This window comes from Meleagris gallopavo, chromosome 8 (assembly GCF_905368555.1).
Source record: "Meleagris gallopavo chromosome 8, MGAL_WU_HG_1.1, whole genome shotgun sequence".
Classification (NCBI taxonomy): domain Eukaryota; kingdom Metazoa; phylum Chordata; class Aves; order Galliformes; family Phasianidae; genus Meleagris; species Meleagris gallopavo.
Window position 1 is genome coordinate 16,904,813 of NC_139411.1, and position 18,464 is coordinate 16,923,276.

At 42.1% G+C, this 18,464-nt stretch overlaps 1 protein-coding gene across 1 annotated transcript; it reads left to right on the top strand.

The window, feature by feature from the left end:
* Window positions 1-473: 473 nt before the first annotated feature.
* Window positions 474-17,310, top strand: PKD2L1 (polycystin 2 like 1, transient receptor potential cation channel). Its single transcript, XM_031554429.2, has 15 exons — window positions 474-794; window positions 2,953-3,066; window positions 4,565-4,692; window positions 5,799-6,055; window positions 6,921-7,145; window positions 7,477-7,705; window positions 8,055-8,225; window positions 8,882-9,063; window positions 11,003-11,123; window positions 11,508-11,606; window positions 12,376-12,497; window positions 12,820-12,937; window positions 13,223-13,359; window positions 14,078-14,225; window positions 14,655-17,310. The coding sequence occupies exons 1-15, from the start codon at window positions 500-502 to the stop codon at window positions 14,865-14,867; spliced, it is 2,559 nt and encodes an 852-aa protein (XP_031410289.1). The 5' UTR covers window positions 474-499; the 3' UTR covers window positions 14,868-17,310.
* Window positions 17,311-18,464: the final 1,154 nt, after the last annotated feature.

Here is an 18,464-nt window from a genome sequence, read left to right on the forward strand (position 1 = left end):
GTTCAGACCTTCCTCCGGAGCAGAGGGTCTGTCCGACTGCGCCCACCGTATTCCCGTTCCGGTTGCGTTCGCTCGGGCACCCGCTGTGGTTCCTGGTCGGAGCCCGTCTGTGCTGCAGGTGGCTCGAGGGGTCCGATTGAATCCCAGCCACCCCCTCCTCCCTGCAGCTCTGGCACTGTCTCCTGGCAGCCTCTTGTTGCCACAGCCCCACCGGGGTCTGTCATCTCGGTTAGGAGCAGGGCCGTGTCGCTGTAGGACTGACGGTGGCTCTTCTGGTGGTTGGTGCCACCCTCCCATACGTGTCACCAGCTGAGCTGGTATAAAACAGAGGGTGCGTGCTCTCTGTGGGATGCTGGTCATGCACCCTCTCCCAGGCAGCTGAGGCAGACTTGCTGTTTGGCACTGACTGATTCCCTCTCTGCTAGCTCACAGCTCCAGCTGGAGCAGGCTATCTTCAGCAGCTCCAGCTGATACGCACTTCTGCTGCCAGTAAATAGCCATGAGTTCTTCTCACCTGAGCAACAGAGTTGAGAGCCACTTTCGATCCCCAGAGGAGCATGAACTGGAGGCTGTGGGGAAGAAAGCCTGGGATAATCCTGTCTACAATGGCTCTCCCTCTACCTCCTTGAAGATTCGAGCCATCTACAACCCCAAATCAATTCTGGAGAATCCTTATGAGAGCTTTGAAGAGGCGAGGGATCCAGTGCCATACCAGGAGGAACAGAACAAAACTATGGAGGGGAAGAAAAGTCCTTTCCTCAAATGCTGCTTCTACATCTTCAGAGGCATCCGAGGTAAAGCTCTGACATCTCAGTAGTTTGGATTTACTAGCCCTTGGGAAAAGCAACGGTACTTGGGAGGGAAGTGTGGGGTTGCTGAAGGTAGGAGCTGCATAATACCTCTATAGAGCAGGAATGTGCTCAGTATAGACTGGTTTTACTCCAAGCATCATCTTTAGCTGACCTGGAAGGAGCATCCACATTGCGTGAATGATAGCTGTCCTTACACTTACAGTCTAGCATTGTTAATTGACAAAGAAGCCAGAGCAGAGGCATATAGAGATCTCTGGTTTACCAAGGAGCAATGCTGATTGGGGTTGGTAGGTAAAGAGAAATAAAAAATAAATCCATACTTTATCAGCAAAATTCAGTTTTTGAAACTGGGGAGTGCAAATGAAAATAGAGATCAGGACACTACAGCATTCTCTTCTTTTATGGTAGTTGCAGCAGTGTTTCCCACCAGCAAGGGTGGTAAACGGTAGGGATGTAGGATAGACCAGAGCTGGGCAGGTGAGGTCCAAAGGTCAGGACAGGCAGCAGAAAAGGCTCAACTGGTCTCACAGGGATATCTCCATTTTCAACACGTGGATACTAGGGGTTCCCTGCCTTATGTTGGGGGATGGGGGAGGAGAAGAAAAAAAAACAAAACAAAAAACCCTGAAATATTGTGGTTCAGTCATATCTAGAGATGAAGGGGGTAATTTAAGTGATCTGAACAAATTGTCCTTATCAACAAACCCCTCACGCTCAAAGTTCTTGCCCTCTAAATTCCTTTGGTTGCACTGCTCACATCTTCTTGTCTTTCATTGTTTATTACACAGAAAAATGAGAATAAGACTGAAATAATCAGGAGTCCAATGACTACAGTTGAACCTTAGGCCAGCTTTTCAGAGAAGGGCACTTTCTTTATACTGTCTCAGTCTTACTGTTGTCGCTTTCGACAATGTGTCTGCCCTGTTGTTTCCCACAGTTTTGTTTTATTTTGTTTTTCTTTCCATTATGAAATTTCTCATAGACCACGTGCTACTCTTTTGCAGTAGAATGAATCCACACCTTCTGTAGGTGCTCATTTCTACTGCTCAGCTTGGTATGGCTAGAGCAGTCTGTCCAAGAGTGAATGCAGATGCTGAGACAGTCATTATGACCTCTGAAAGTACAAAAAAGCTCTCTACTTTGTTGAGATGCCAAAGAGGATGGAGGTGAATGTTCACAGGCCACTGCAGCACTTTTGCTTGCGCCAGAGCAAAGAGCCTGACTTCTTCCTTTGCCAGGGATGACTTCAGATGTGCTGCCTTTGATCCTGGCTTGCAGGAAGATGGCTGTTGTGCCCCACTGGGGATGAGTGCCAGGGCTGAGCTCTCTAGGAGGTGCTGAAAACATGGAGTCTGTGGGTATTATTGACACAGATTCCATCACTAGGCTTTCAAGTGGAAGTTCTTCTGCCTTTTAACTGCAAAGGAAAGTTTCTGAAATTACAATGTAAAGCCATTACAGCAGGAACAAGCAAAGTCATTAACGGTGTTCGGCGGTTCATCAAAACAAAAATATTGAAGCTTCTTTAAAAGGAAGTGTTCCTGTCTTTTTGATCAATCCTAATGACACTTACTGAGTTCCTTTCATCGTGTGAAGAAATCAGAACGTTAACTGGTATAAATTGGCATATTTTATTGAAGTCAGCAGAGTTCCATTGATGGACATCTTGAAGACAATTTGGCTCTATATTTTATGCTGAAAATATTGAGTTGGGCTATTTGATTGAGTCTTACAGCATACCAAATATCTGTGAGCTTGTGAGCGAGCAAGGGACAGATATTTTGAGCATGGCAGTTCATTATGCACTAAAAAGAGCTAATAACTGTAAAGGTAATGTCAGATGCAGTTCAGTATAGAAGTCCTTAGTAGAAGGTAAGATGTTGGCACATGCATGACTGGGGTGAAATTACATAATTCCTAGGGAACTTATGAGAAAAACTGAATTTCTGCAAAAAGTAAGCTGAAAAACAGGCAGGAAAAGATCGGTCCTTGCTGAATTCAGGCAGGAAGCTGGAGGGATTTAGCAAAAAAAAAAAAAAAAAAAAAAAAAAAAAAAAAGTAATTCTTTGGAAATAGAGCTCCTCATGTAGCCTTTGAGAATGGCCATCAAACTCCCCATTTCTTTCTTTACACCCCAAAGGTCTGTGGGGCACTACGCTAACTGAGAACACAGCTGAAAACAGAGAACTTTATGTGAAGACTACTCTGCGAGAGCTCCTAGTCTACATTGTGTTCTTGGTGGACATCTGTCTGCGTAAGTAACTATTGTATCTCCCCATGCAACACATGGGGAAGAATGTGAGGCTTTATTATTAGGCTTCCTCATCCTGCTGTACATGTTAAATTTATTGTACGTACACTCACTGCAGCATGTGAGCGTGTTGTTAACCCACAGAATAGCTGCTGCACACACAAGTGAAAAAGCTGAAAATTGCTCTAAGCTGGCTAAACCTGCTAGGTTTAAGCAGTGTTTCCAAAGCTGTGTTATCAGTTCCAGCCGTTGACGTCACAGCCTGGGAAGAATCGGTGCAAAGTTTTTGTTTTACAGAAAACATTCAAGCATAAGACAGCAGCTCTAGAAACTTCTTGGAATTAGAGACACAGGGTTCCTCTCAGAGGCTGAGACTGGTAGGGTAGCTGAAGCGATATGCAGATGGCAGCTCATGTTGTTCTTGGGTGGATTTAATGCAGCACTGTACTGAATGCAAATGGTCTTTGTGTGGTTAGAACAATGTCTGTCTGGTTTTTTGGGAAGCTTCATTCGTTATCGCAAATTAGCAGCTGAGGCATGGAGCAGTGGAAAGGATTATATTTCATGGACCCTATGGCAGGAGAGATAAACAGACAGTGCCAATCTGAGGTACTATCACACTGTCCCAGGGAGATAGTGCTTCCTAAAGAAGTAGGATGTGCACACAGACGTACATGTGGTTGCACAATGATTCATCTAGAAGCGTTGGATGCTAAACGTCAATTGCTTTATTTTTATGGTACCCTTTCAATAGTTGGATGTGTTCTTAGTGATCACCATGATGAATGCTCTTCCACAGAGAGGAGTCCTGGAGAGTTGAAACAACATTTTCACGGATGTTTTGAGGTTTTTTAGTATGTGAAATCTTACATAAAGCTTTCCACACAGGAACATGGATAGTTTCTATATACCTTCATAAATTTAGATCAAAACTGAGTGTACTCAAAGTACATCTCAAGGACGGTGTTCTGAGAAAGATTTCTCTCAGAGTTTTTCTCTGAGGAAGGAAAGATAATGATATCAAGGAGAATAACTTATATCATCCAATGGTTCTTCTCAGGCCTTTAAACACCCAACATCTGTTAGTCTGATGGTTTAAATTCTAGAGCATGTGGCAAATGAAGTTGTAGATCCTTAAGCAAGCAGAAAGTTATGTGACTAGTATTCCCAAGGTCTCATCACTTGTATCTTGCTCAGCTTATTTACAGTAGAATAAGCTGCACAGAAAGTGAATGTGCGTGTGTCTGTGTGTATGTATGTATATGTATATATATATATGTGTATATATATGTGTGTATATATGTATATATGTATATATGTATATATATGTATATATATGTGTGTGTATATATATATATGTATATATGTGTGTGTGTGTGTATATGTGTATATATATATATATATATATATATGTATATATATACAGACACACGTTATATATATATATATGGCTCCAAGATTTAGGTGTAAGGGAAGGTCCTCCTCTTTTCTCTTCTTCTAGTGACATATGGTATGACAAGTTCCAATGCCTATTACTACACAAAAGTGATGTCAGAGCTATTCCTGCAGACCTCTTCGGACAACCGTGTCTCCTTCCAGTCCATTGGCAGCATGGCTGACTTCTGGGTGGTGAGTATACCCGTGGCCTGGCATGGTGAGCCAAGGCAATATCAGCGAGGCTGGGATATTCAGTTCCCCCCGAATGTGCTGCTTAATGCTTTCAGCAAAACATTGTACTACTTGCTAGCTGTTAGCAATAGTTTGTAATATGCATGCAAAATATCCACAGGCTTAAAATGTATTATACTCCTCTTAGCGTTGTGGCCAGAATATTGGCCAGTCTGAGTGTTACTTGTATCCATTAGAGCCAGAATGTATCAGCTAAACAAGCAGGACGTAACAAAAAGGAATTGCTATACCTGTTGTACAAGTAGGGAGTTCAGACCCAGACAGTCCAAGTGATTTATTCCAGGCTTTCTCATGTCGGAAATGGCTTTGAATCCTACAGTCTAATGTCTTCATGTTTGTCTCTTAGCAATAATCTTATTTCCATTTTTATGAGTAACTGTAGGAACAGCATGCTTAACCTGCCTGTTATTTATGCCTGGGCTTGTCTGACCTGTAGATTTCTATGAAGAAGCTGGATTAAAATTTGCACTGACTTTTATGAAAGAAAATAAAGTTGGAAAAAATGTTTGGAATCTAGCATGTTTTTATCAAAGAACTGGAGAAGGATTAATATTGGGCCACAGTGAATGTTGTTGAGATATTGCAACCACTTATTTCTGACAGTCAGCCAGAAATTCATTGTCAGCTATCTTTGTCTTTCTCAGATGTAGTAAAATAGGACAATGAACTGTGACATTGTTGCTTCCCTCCAGCATTTCCAGGGAGCTGGTCTTTGTAATTCACACCTTATACCAAGACAGTTCCTCGAAACTTGTGTTCACCGAACAGGAAGAGACAAAAAGACTTGCACAGCCTTGTCTCTTCATTAGTACAAGGTGCAGAAAGCATGTTACAAACCTGTGAGGAGCTAATATAGCATCCTGCTGCTCAGCATCCCTCTTCTGTCCTGCAATTCCCCCAAGCCCTGTATGTGTGCTCCCTTCCTTAGCATATATCCAACACAAATTCTACTACTTCCCACCTCGGGGAGTAGAGCAGCATGGGTCAGGTCTTATCATCTCAAGTCCAGGCCAAGAAAATTCCTCTCTATTCTCCCTCTCATGCAGTATGCACAAGGTCCTCTTCTGGATAATCTTTACTGGACAAAGTGGTACAACAATGAGTCCCTAGCAGCGCACAATGCTCAGTCATACATCTATTATGAGAATCTGTTACTGGGTGTCCCACGCATGCGACAGCTGAAGGTGAAGAACAATTCCTGTGTGGTTCATGATGACTTCAAAGAGGAGATCTCAGGCTGCTATGATGTATACTCAGAAGACAAAGAGGAAAAAGTCTCCTTTGGACTCATCAATGGAACAGCGTAAGTACATCTTCTACTGTTCAGAATTAAAAAGTCTGTGATTTCTATTTTTATTTTTTATTGATTCAAATTATTCCCTTCTGTTTAAAATAACATCTGTTGAGCTGCTGAATGCTGAATTTCCCTTGCAGTTAAAGGTAAAGAATTAGGTAGACATTTTGTCTGTTTTTAAGAGAGTGTACCTCTTGCATCTTGAAAATGTTTTTTTCCAAGATTTTTCTAGCCTTTTTTTTTTTTTTAAGAGATATCCGAATCACTTTCTTAAGACCCAGCCCTTCTAATTTCTACATTGAAATGGAAAGTAGCACATGAAACCACTCTCATGCTTACATAGTAGGTGTTTTTTTTGTTTGGTTGGTTGTTGGTTTTTTTGTTTTTGTCCTTACTGGTGATTCATGTAGTTCAGTGTGGATTTTCCTCAGTAGTATTGTGGAGCAGCTGCAGTTTAATAACTCCTTACTTGCAGCTTGGGAAGCTGTGGAAAAAGAAACTGTTGTTCATAAAGTTGTGCAAATGTGCTCTAAGCAGAGGGCTGTGTGCCACATGGTAGAAGGCAATATAGCAGATCCTGAGAGTAACCTCCTCCAAAAAAGTAAGATAGCATAATATTCTGCAGTGAACCTGCAGAAATTTCACTCCATAATACGATAAGTTGTGTTCTGTTACTACTGAAAGTCACTAGATCAGTAATCTACTGACAGTGAAGGACTGATGTAGGCTCAGCTCTGGAATAGGAGTTAAGTGCTAACTTTCTGATTAACTGCTCTATGTTTTGAAGAAATGGTTTCATTTCTCCTGGCTGCAAGGTCGTATCCCAGGCTGTGGGTGGTAAGCGATGCCTTTTCTCATAGATGATCTGTTGCAGGTGGAGGTACCATTCTGAGGAAGAGCTGGGTGGCTCATCTCACTGGGGAAGACTAACCAGTTACAGTGGGGGTGGATACTACATAGACCTCAAGTTGACCAGAGAAGAGAGTGCTGAAGCCCTGCAAGTCTTGAAGGAGAAATTATGGTTGGATCGGGGGACACGAGTTGTCTTCATTGATTTCTCAGTGTATAATGCAAATATCAATCTGTTCTGTGTTCTGAGGTAGGCTGAGTCCCACTGGAAATTCTACTGCCTCTTGCTTTTTTCTTGATGCTGTAGTGTCTTAAAATGTAAAAATAACCTTGTCTGCGACTGGTTGTAGGACTGAATGGCATCCGTAGATACTGCGTGGATTAGACTTGGTCTTTCTGACACTACTAGTCACCCACCCTTCTTGGCCTTTCATTCTTTCCTATCATGAGTAGTGAAGCATCAGAAAAAAGAATGCATAAACATGCAACTCTTCCACACGTGGTGTGGTGGATATCTCATTCTCAAGCTTGATGCCTCCATTTCCCCTTTTGTAATTCAGTGTTTTCTTTTCCCCTTGAAGGTTAGTGGTGGAGTTTCCAGCCACTGGTGGTGCCATTCCCTCCTGGCAAATCCGGACAGTCAAGCTTATACGATATGTCAGCGCATGGGATTTCTTCATTGTTGCCTGTGAAATTGTTTTTTGTGTCTTCATCTTCTACTATGTGGTGGAGGAGATTTTGGAGCTGTGTATCCACAGGCTTCAGTACTTTACCAGCATATGGAACATCTTGGATGTGGTTGTCATTCTGGTGAGGATGCTTGCATGCTTTTTTTTTTTTTTTTTTTTTTTTTTTTCTTCTCCTTTGGCTGAGGGGTACAAGAGACAGAACTAATGAAAGAAAGAAGAAACTCATCTAGGTAAGAGCTGGCACATATTTTGCTCTTATAGAAAAATGGACCAACAAAATAGTCAAATGTTCTTCTGTCAGGTATTAGAAGAAAATTCTTAATCATGCTTCAGAGGCTGTGAAGTAAGGGTGTAAGGTAATCCAGGGCATTAGAGTCTTGTTTACATAGACTTCAGTTATGAATTGTGATACTAAGGAATTCTGTGGCACGTTAACTTCTCTAGTCACTGCAGATCCTTCATTTTTACAGCTCTCCATTGTTGCTATTGGATTTCACATCTTTCGTACCATAGAGGTGAACAGACTGTTGGGGGAGCTGCTGAAACATCCTGAAACCTACGCGGACTTTGAGTTCCTAGCATTCTGGCAGACTCAGTACAACAATATGAATGCAGTCAACTTATTCTTTGCCTGGATCAAGGTATTGTAAGGGAAGTGCCGGGGCTTCAGACTCAGACCTCTTCCTCTAGATAGCCTAGGGATTCATTCTTTCATCTGAGTGAACGAGGCTAACAGTTATAAAACAGGGAATTATTTCTCTAAGTGACATAAGCTCAATTTCATAATTAATCCAGACAGCTTTTCACCTTACGTTCTGAGTCCAGTTATGTGGAGATAAACAGGGAAATGAGCAAATAAGTTGCGTAAAAGACTTTAAAAAAAAAAAAAATAAATGCTGAATACAGTACAATTTTGTCCATCATGTGTTGTTTTCACTATCGCTACCCAACAACTGGAGGTTACTTATCTGTTAATAGGCATCCCCCACGTCAACGAAAGCATCTTGGTGTGATGAAAGGCTATGCTGTACTTAGGGATCCTCGCTATGGTTGAGATGTTTATCCTTATAGCGGTTCCTCTTTATATTTTCATTTGCCGCAGGGAGGAAATTCATATGTTTATCACCTCATAGGAAAGCGGTAGCATGTCTGGGGCAAAACATCCTGAATTCTAGGCCACTATTCCCCCAGCTTGGTTGTCTCCTCGGTGCTTTAGTAAGCATATACATGAAGGAGAGAGACTGACTTTGCTGGTGGTTTGACCTAACTTTGTCCCTACTTTTTTTTCTTCTTGCAGATATTCAAGTATATTAGCTTTAACAAAACAATGACTCAGCTGTCCTCCACGTTGGCACGTTGTGCCAAGGACATCTTGGGCTTTGCCATTATGTTCTTTATTGTCTTCTTTGCTTATGCCCAGTTGGGTTACCTTCTTTTTGGGACACAAGTGGAAAACTTCAGTACCTTTGTTAAATGCATGTAAGTGTATTGGCCATAACTAAGTTTTCATTGTTGTCAGCTGTTGTCTAAAGAATTTTAACTGCTTTCCAACCTATTCCCAACTGCAAATATGATTGTCAGTAGGACACCTGTTATTTCTCATGTACTAAAACTGCAATAGCTAAAAAGTGGCTCATAGGCCCACATTTGTAATGTCCTGTGGACAGAGGAACACGGTGAGAAAATTGAAGGTAACAGATTTGATTGTCTAGTGTTTAACAGCAGCAATGTGAGCAAGCTGATGCTTTGAGACTCTTCACAGCCTTTTGATTCAATAGAAATCCCAGCCTGACAGTTTAGTGAGCAGTTTTGTTTGTCTATAACATAGACATCTTTCACTTGATATGGTATTGTTAGGTACAGCAACAGCACTTGGCATGCAGCATAACTTAGAACAATTCTGCAGAAAAGCATTACAGCTCAGCTGATAGTGAACAGTGTAGTTACTGCTCTCCTCATCAATCTGTCATTTCCGATCTCCTGTGGGGCCACTGAGGTAACAGAATGGTGCTGTCTGCTGCTGAGTCCTTAACAAATTTCTGGTTTTATACAGCAGCAGGTAGCTTTTGGTCTACTTATGTTCAACTTCTCTGTAATTCTGGTGGTAGGAAATAAATTCCCCAAATAGGTGTTTTGAGGTAAAACCAATGTTATTTCTCTAAGAAGAGGTCCAAACAGAAGCTCTGGTGCTATGAAATGCTGTGGCTTCCAAATAGAGCCACTGATCACATCGTTTCAGTGTCTGCACAACAGCTACTTGAAAAATTTCTCATTTTTCCTCAGATGGTGTATTTTAATGTAAAGGAAGATTCAGTAAGAATATTATTTCTTGCTTCAGGGCTTCAGAAGGGAAGACTGGAAGTAATGCATTAAGTCAGTATGATAACTTTAAGCACAGAAACAGGAAAAAGTCAGAAACTACTTCTGTTTATTAATTTGTTTGATATAAAACATAATGTTAGAAATACTCTCTATATTAAATATGATAGAGTAACTGATATTTGGTAACTGCCTTTAAAATACATAATATTTTATATAGTTTATATCTGATTTTAATATCATGGCATATCTGCTTCAAAATAACAGGTCTTTCTGAAAGTTGGTAGTCCTAATATGTTTATTTTAACACACTCAGCAGGATGTTTCCTAAGTCAAATAGTAGTCTAAAGAGGATGAAGTAAACATTTTTCAAAGCAAAAGAAATAAAAGAAATAAAAAGATACTTATTGCCAAAGAGAAACATTTCAACATTACTGAATGGAAACAAATTAAATCAAAGAAGAGGAAGCAATACTGTATTCTTCTCTCTCAGACCTGAAAAACATTCCAAACTCTCTCAAGTAGACTAAAAGAATCCCAAATGCAGCTTTGGACTCCTCAGACAGGCTGCAAGATCTCAAGATTCTTTTCCCTGCACACCACCTGTGTGTCTTTCTTTCTGCATGCCTCCCTGCTATGCCCCCCCTGTTTTTTCCTCCTAATTGCAGTATGTCTGTCTGCATGTGTCTATTTACCAGGGTTGTTTCAGTGGTCAGTTTCCAGAGAAGCCTCACAGATTCCGTCAGGACATCTTAGATAGGGGATGAACAGTGAGTAGATGAGCACCCACAGAAGAGACTGTCAATGAAGCAGGTTAAGAATGCTGGTCTCAGACAATCCTTCAGCTCACATGCACTCTAGGGCAATATGTGGGAGTTATATGGTATAGCAGTGGTTTTCAGCCTATGCTCGTAGACCTCTGGCATCCAGGTTCTGCTTTCAGGGAGACTATAAGAAATGGTCCCTCTCTCAGGGTCTTGGACCCTGCTTTGGACCATCTTGGCTGCAGGCAAGTTTAGAGTTCTTCTCAGGACTGTCTTTAGGAGGTAAGGTAAATGTATATGCCTATGTGTGACCTTGTGTTCTTCCTCTCCTCCAGCTTCACCCAATTTCGGATAATTCTTGGTGACTTTGACTACAATTCCATTGACAATGCCAACAGAGTCCTTGGGCCTGTTTATTTCGTCACCTACGTGTTCTTTGTTTTCTTTGTGCTCCTGGTAAGCAAGAAAGGCCTCCTTGCCTCTGTTTGACAGCAGTGTTTGAGAGATCCTCAATCCCCCCCTCTCTGACTTCCTAGGTAATGGATGCAGAGGGATGTTCATTAAATTAAATACTATCAAGAATGTGAATGTAGCTTAAGATATTGTAGGAGAGGCTACCGGAGATGGTGTCTGAGCTGAGAACAAATGTATCTTAGGCCACTGCTTTAGCTATCAGCTTTCCTCCCCAGTCCTTCCCTTTGCTTAAGGTATGCCCCGTGTGAGAACAGCTACCTGTTTAACTGAGCCCTGCACAGCTATGTTGGTATCTTGCTTCCTCACCTGTTGGGGTGGGTGAAGTGTCTCAGGCTAATTCAACTCTTTTTTTTCCTATTTCTCTAGAACATGTTTCTGGCTATCATCAATGATACTTACTCAGAAGTCAAGGAGGAACTTTCAAGCCAGAAGGATGAGCTGCAGCTTTCAGACATCTTGAAGCAGGTGATGAATAGCAAAAACTGTGTTACTTCCTAGCCAAATCCTGAAACATTTTCTTGGAGTTCCTGACCTGTGTTGAATTTACTATGAAAAAACTGATTGCCAGCTCCAGATCCACCTTACTGATATGCAGAACAGCAACAGGAGTCATAGTTCCCTTCAAAGATAGATCAAGTTCCCAGATACTTAGGCAATGGGAGGATGAGAAAGCAAGAGTTGAGGGAATATTGTTACTTAAGTATGCCAGAAAAGTTTCTCAACAACTTTTCTTCCCTAGACAATATATATATACACAAAGCTCCTTCAGTCCTTTATACAGTGCTGTTTGATCAACAGCAAATGAAATGGCAGGTTCTACTTTGCTGATCTTAGCATTTTACAATAGTGTGAATCTGGTGGGTTACTTCTGGATTTCCCATGGACGAATTCCAAAAATGGTCCTGAAAGTTCTCTACTGTCTATGCTGTAGGACCAGTATTCTGTAAAGAATGATATTTGAGACAATGTCTTAAGCAGTTTATGACTGGGAGCTTGGGTAAAGTGAGGCTTGGGAGGAGAAAAGCACATGGCAAGCTTTTTCATGGAGGTCGTGTGTTGCTGCTGCTTTGAAGTGGTGACTCTAGTTTATAAATGAGACATAGTCTGTAGCATTGTATCTGTGCTTCTTTAAAACTGAAAGTCTTGCACTAATCAGCGTCTGTTCGCCCATATTGCACTGTACACCCTTACTTATTTTTCACTGTTCTGAACTTATTTACCTCTTTGTTAACAGAGCTACAACCGGACGCTTATGAGGTTGAAGCTGAAAAAGGAACGGATTTCTGATGTGCAGAAAGCACTGCAGAATGGAACAAAAGAACTGGGCTTTGAGGACTTCAAGAAAAGCTTGAAGGAGTGAGTGAGTCAGCTTGTGGGATGCCTGTTTATCCTCTTCTCTCAGTCACACTTGTAATTTAAACTCTGTGGTGTTCAAGGCCTGGAGAGCAATTAAGTCAGATTAGAGCAATAAAAGATGCACAAAAAAGAGTTATCACAGTTTCTCACATGTTTAATCTCATGATCTAAATGGAGTTGTGTTGCTGTCTCCCTCAAAAGTGGTATATTTAAAATCCTCGTTGGCAGGAGGCAGCAATACATTCATTTCAAAAGGGGTGCTCCTGTGCTGTTAGTGCTCATGTAATCTGGTGCCTTGAGCTTTACCTTTTTGTTCTTCCAGACTGGGCCATGAAGAACATGAGATCACAGCAGCCTTCTCCAGATTTGACAAAGATGGCAACCGCATCCTTGATGAAGAGGAGCAACAGCAAATGAAGCATGACCTAGAGGCAAAAAGGGTAAAAAAAAAAAAAAAAACACAAAAAAACAAAACAACAACAACAAAAAAAAAAAAAAGAAAAAAAAAAACAGGCGAAGAATGAAGTTCTTCTCATCAGTAGAGATCACTCCAGAATGGCCTCAGGAGTCTTTGGATTTGTGATATAAAATAAGCAGGCAGAGTACAGCACCAACTCTGTCTGAACAGCAGCTGAGTTCATGACCTACTTGTGAATCTGTGTGTTATATTGAATCTGACACAGTTAATATCCAACTTCTCAACAGTTTCTTTATCTGTCTTCCAGGTTGCTCTGAATACAGAAATTGAAAATTTAGGGAAATCCTATGGTAGCAACAACTTGGATGCGAATCTGTCCTACATGGAAGCAAAGAATAACCATGCCAATAAGGCCAGTTGGGTCTCCAAAGAAGAGTTCCAAGTGTATGTTGGTGCTGGCAGTAGTTTAATCTCTCTATAAACAAGGGTCTGATCCCTGCTGTTTTTCTCCCTGATGTAACTGTTTGCACTGGTGTTGAGCAGTTGCAATAAGATCTGGTACCTTTTTCTCTTTCACACACATGAATGAGCAGGTCAGGAAAGAATCAGGTCATTTCTTGTAATGTGTTTTGCTCATTTCTGTAAAAAATCAGACTGAGGAAATATTGCTTTCTGCCTCTTGAATAACCTCTGCAGTTATTGGATGGCCACAGACAATACGCTGTCATGTTTTGTATCAGAAGTTAGCCTGGAAAACATGGCTAGGGAAAGTTGATACTTTTACAGAAGGTTCTGGGTAATAAATATCCTTGGTTTATAGCCTAACTGTCCATCATCCTCCAGGTTTGAGAATAACATGGCTGTTTCTTCCTTAAGAATAGTATGGGATAAACACTGCAGAGAATCAGGAGATCCTGATTCTTCTACTAATACTGAGCAATTCACATAGGGCTATATTAAAAGAGACAGATGCAATATTAACATTGGGATTACATTGTGGTTTGACTATGGAGGGAATTCTGTGTTCACTGAGTATGAATCACAATCTCTGATGTGGAGTATTCATTCCTGTTTGAGATCTAGCCTGTTGTCCTTGAGATAGCTCTTGCAAATCCTAGTGTTCATAACAAGAAAAAAGTTGCAAATGCCCTGTCTTCCCCAGACTCCTGCAACGTGTGCTGCATCTGGAACAGTCCATACACAGCATTGGCTCCAAGATTGATGCAGTAGTAAGCAAGCTAGAAGTGCTGGAGAGAAACAAGCTGAGAGTGAAGGATTTGATGGGCAAGCCACTGGATAACAGTAGGAAGGTTGGTAGCCTTCCACCATACATTTGAACTAGCTTCAGGGTTGGTGACCAACCCTGCTGCATGAATGGACATATTAGCACCTTTTCTTTTCAAATCCCCATTGATGCAAGACAGAAGTTGTCAGGGTTATCATTTTGCATGATCTAATCATTTCTGTTCAAGAGCAGTGGCACAGGATTCCTGTCAACATTCTTGTAAAGGGCAGAAAGGGATGGTGCTCTCTTCATCTGTTCATTGCTTGAATCTATATTCATCAAAGCATTGCAACAGTGTATTGGATTTTTAACAGACTGATGGGCTTGTACTAGTTTCTAGAAGAATACGGAAAAATATTATGTAAGCATCATGGACACCTTGTCTCTCTTCTTAAGTGTTGCTTGACATCTTGTATTTCTAACAATGCAGGTCACTCTTTATTCTGGTTAACAGGAGGAAGAATCCAGTCAGGAAGAACTGCCCTCCCAGAGCCTAGACCAGCTGGGGAAAGAAGCAGCAGAAGACTGGGGAGTGGAATACGTACAGGGAAATAACCCAAGTTGCGTCTCTTCTCAGAATAGGATCTGCCCAATCTTGCTCAGGTCAAGTGTGTCAGGGTCTCAGGCACCCAAGAACATCCAGTCACAGTCTGATGAGTGCTTCTAGCAAACAGCCCAGTGTTCCCTGTCTGGCTTCTGCAGTACTATGTCACTGTCAGTTGTTCTTCCCGCTGTTAGAATAGTCAGAAGAGCTGAACGCAAGGCTGTTGCCAGACTGGTGATGTGAAAAACTGGGACTGCTCTTTTCCAGTGTAGTGATGTGTGATGTCACAGACCTAGAACTTCTGGCCTCTGTGTCTCTGGACTAGTTAGAAATTTGGAACCAGGTATTGCATTAGGTTTCTGTCTCTGAACAAGACAATTCAAAGTGCTTTTACCTATATTTTCCCAAGATGTAAAGGCCTCAGAGCTCTGGAAGTACTTGGATCCAGAATGGGAAATTGCAAGTTGTTCCCCACAAACACATGCCTGAATTCTCAATTGTGAGGAAAAGTTGAGGTAATGTTAACAGAGCAGAATATAATCATTAGTGTGAGACAGAAAGGAGAAAATAGTTGTGTCTATGTGGTTACCACTAACTTTGTTCTGTTGTAATTTGCATCCAGAACATTTTGGTAACCCTCTTTGGTTACCAAAGATTCAAATGTTGGAAAAAAATAGGATATAAACACCTCAGTCAAAATAATTAAAATGAGAGTTTACTCCCAGTGTACTAGGAGGAGATCCGAAATTGAAGAAGCAGCTGTTACTGATATTCTGAGGTCTGAATGCCAAGGAACAGACTTCAGAGTTTCTAACACTGGATCAGCCCTGCCCTGCATAGGCCAGACTCTAGAGCTGTCACAGCTACAGGATAGTGTTGACAAAACTGAAGAAGAGGGTCGTTCAGTTGCAAGGTCCCAGCAGGAGCTGTGAGACCCTGTCACACAGCCCACAGGGAGCTTAGACTTCAGCTAGGATCTGCAGGTTCTTGCATCTTGGTTTCCCATCAGCTGCTTCTGCTGGGACAAGACTTCTCTGTGAGATACTGCCATGGTTCTTGCCTCAAAGTTTTACTGAATTCAGAATTGAGCATAAGCTCTCTGCCTTTGGCTTTTCCAGCTGAACTCAGAACAATAATGTTGCTTATTTCCCTCTACTCACACCACTGAAACTATTATCTTATGCAGGAGAAAATGGCTTATGTCAGGGATCTGAGAACTTAAATTAAAATTTTCGTAAAAAAATCCATATGCTAAATTATAATCCAGAAAAGAAACTGCGTGCTTCTGGCAGACTTGACTTGTACACGCAGCCCATTACCAGTGTGAGAACTGAAGCATGTTATGGCCTGCAGGTGAAAATGTTTAATGCTCTGCATGTCAAGAAGTACATAAGTTCTTCTGTTAAATCATTTGGAAAGACCCTGTTAGAGATCCTGGCTCAATAGCAGACCATTGTTACTGAGGCTTAGCTACAAAAACAAAATTACAAACCTCTCTTTTGAAATCTGTGGAGAGGAGAGATGGTGGAAAATGTGTTGCTGGCTGAGGCTCAGCTCCTCACAACTGCTGTGGGTTAAACAGGATCCTGGAACAAGGTGCTGCCCAGAGCAGGAAGGCGAGGCCTTGCTTTATAAAGCCTTAGATCTCACACAAGGATTCATTCTGCTTCATTCTGTCCAGTGGAAAAGGTGGCACAAGCCCTCTTTGTTGACACTGTTTCAGTTCCCATCCTGTGCCTTGCCTGCTGCGGCAGAGATGCTTCAGGCACTGCAGAGCAGCACATGGCCCTGCTGTCACTGCACACAAGGAGCTAGCCTCTGTCCGGCCATCCTTCCTGCACAGAGATGCCCTGCATCAGGGAAAGCAGGAGAGGCAAAAGGACAGTGGTGCAGCAGCTGGGCTCAGAACCACACAAGAGGAACAATCAGCTGCAGGCAGGTCACAGGTAACACAGGCTGCTATTTAGGGCAGTAGGCTACTAGAGGAGCAAAGTGGTCATGTTGCATGGCGAAGTTTGTTCATGCCTGAACCCTGGGAAGCGAACCCTGGGAAGCCATCTTTCTCAGTATAGAGTCTCCACACTCTGAGTAGAGCTTCTGCCCGGCTCTAGCTGGGATCAGATAAGAAACACAGGCTGCAGAGGTCTCCTGGGTTTCAGCTAGAGCTCCTTCCCCTCTCACCTGGTGTTTTCTCAGAAAGACCACCCCCTATGCCACATGCTGTGATTTCAGTTGTGCCAGTATCACTAAGTGTGAAACAACTTCTGTGACCAGTAACGCCTATGCCTGCATTGTCTTCTCTCTTGCTTGTACCTCTGCATGCAACTGTCTCGTCTGTGCTGTGACGTGCTGTCATGTAAACAATGTGGCCTAGAGTTAGCAAGGCAATTACTTGTCTCCAGCAATTGTTTGTGTATAATTGTGTATAGTACTCAATTGTGTGTTCAAGCTGGTTGAGAAACAACATAAATACACTGAACGGTAAGTTTATGCAAGTGCTGTTTTCAGATGGATGTTGTAAGGCCTCCTGGCAGCAACTGGTGTTATTTAGATAATTCGTATCTCATGGGGGAAGTAAAGTGCTTTTTCCTCAACAATGGGAGCAGAGCTGTATTTTCTTCCAATTTGGACACTGGCTGAAGTGTCTGACAGGAAGCCCCTGCCTTAAAGAAAATTGCTGCGTGCTGGGGTCGTTAAAGAGCTCACTGAGACAGCTGGGAGAAAAAGCAGTGTCATAGCCATACTGCCACAGCACTTGTGTGGTGTGGGGAGACTCACAGCGTTGGACTGGGAGGGGCAGGCTACAGATGTCTGAAACTGGGCGTGAGTCACCTGCAAGAAGCTGCCCCATCCAGTATGGGTTGTGAGCATGAAAATCTCCTGAAATATCTTCTCAGTGTATCCCTCAAGATGCATTTGTCTCATCAGTGAACAGGTCTAACCTGGCACATTTAAATCCACTGAACCTGACAAACACAGCCAAACTTTTGGAGACGCTTTATGACACATGTTCAGTGTTTCAGCAGATGTCAGCTAGCACCACTACCAGCCCCTCACACCTGAGAACTGTCCTTTGCTGTTCTAACAGGAGGTCGGTAGAAAGAACCTGTTTATTTTACTGAGGACAAACTCAGAAAAAAATACTTCTATGGCAAAAAGAAGCAGAACACAAAGTTTCCAACACTTTATGATGCTAGATATTCTCTCACACACATTTCTTACAAACTGCCCTTCTCAGGCTGGTTATGCTTGTTTATCCTCTCTACTACTTTTATATAGGATTAGCACAGGCTTTGCTCTTTTTTATAACAAGGATTTTTCACAAAATAAGTTTTTCACAAATGAAAAGATTCTCAATAAGAGCTAGTGTCAGCATCAGTGCTGATTTCTTGACCTTCTGCCTCTTCTACAAGCAGTTAGTAGTGGGAGTTGATAAACCAATAGTACTCAGTCATACAGTTTATTAGAAACTAGGGAAAAGGGAAGTGAGAAACTATCATTGTGTGATAAGCCAGCTGATAACAAACCCACGTAAACTCCTCCACATGCAAAAGCAAGAAGCCCTGTACCGGGAGAACGTTCCACAGAGGAGGAATTTCAGTGGATACAAAGGGGTGTATTAAAAGAAACATGGCAGATTTTTCAGAGGACTTTTGCAGGACACAGTGCCTGAGGAGCTGACCAGGCTGGTGGCCTGGGATCAGAAGTGGGAAATGTCAG

Excerpts from the sequence above, each read along its gene's own strand:
- PKD2L1 (XM_031554429.2), top strand. The coding sequence starts at position 500 with ATGAGTTCTTCTCACCTGAGCAACAGAGTTGAGAGCCACTTTCGATCC. Across the intron at positions 4,693-5,798 it reads GCATGGCTGACTTCTGGGTG|TATGCACAAGGTCCTCTTCT; the intron begins GTGAGTATACCC and ends CCTCTCATGCAG. Across the intron at positions 6,056-6,920 it reads GGACTCATCAATGGAACAGC|GTGGAGGTACCATTCTGAGG; the intron begins GTAAGTACATCT and ends GATCTGTTGCAG.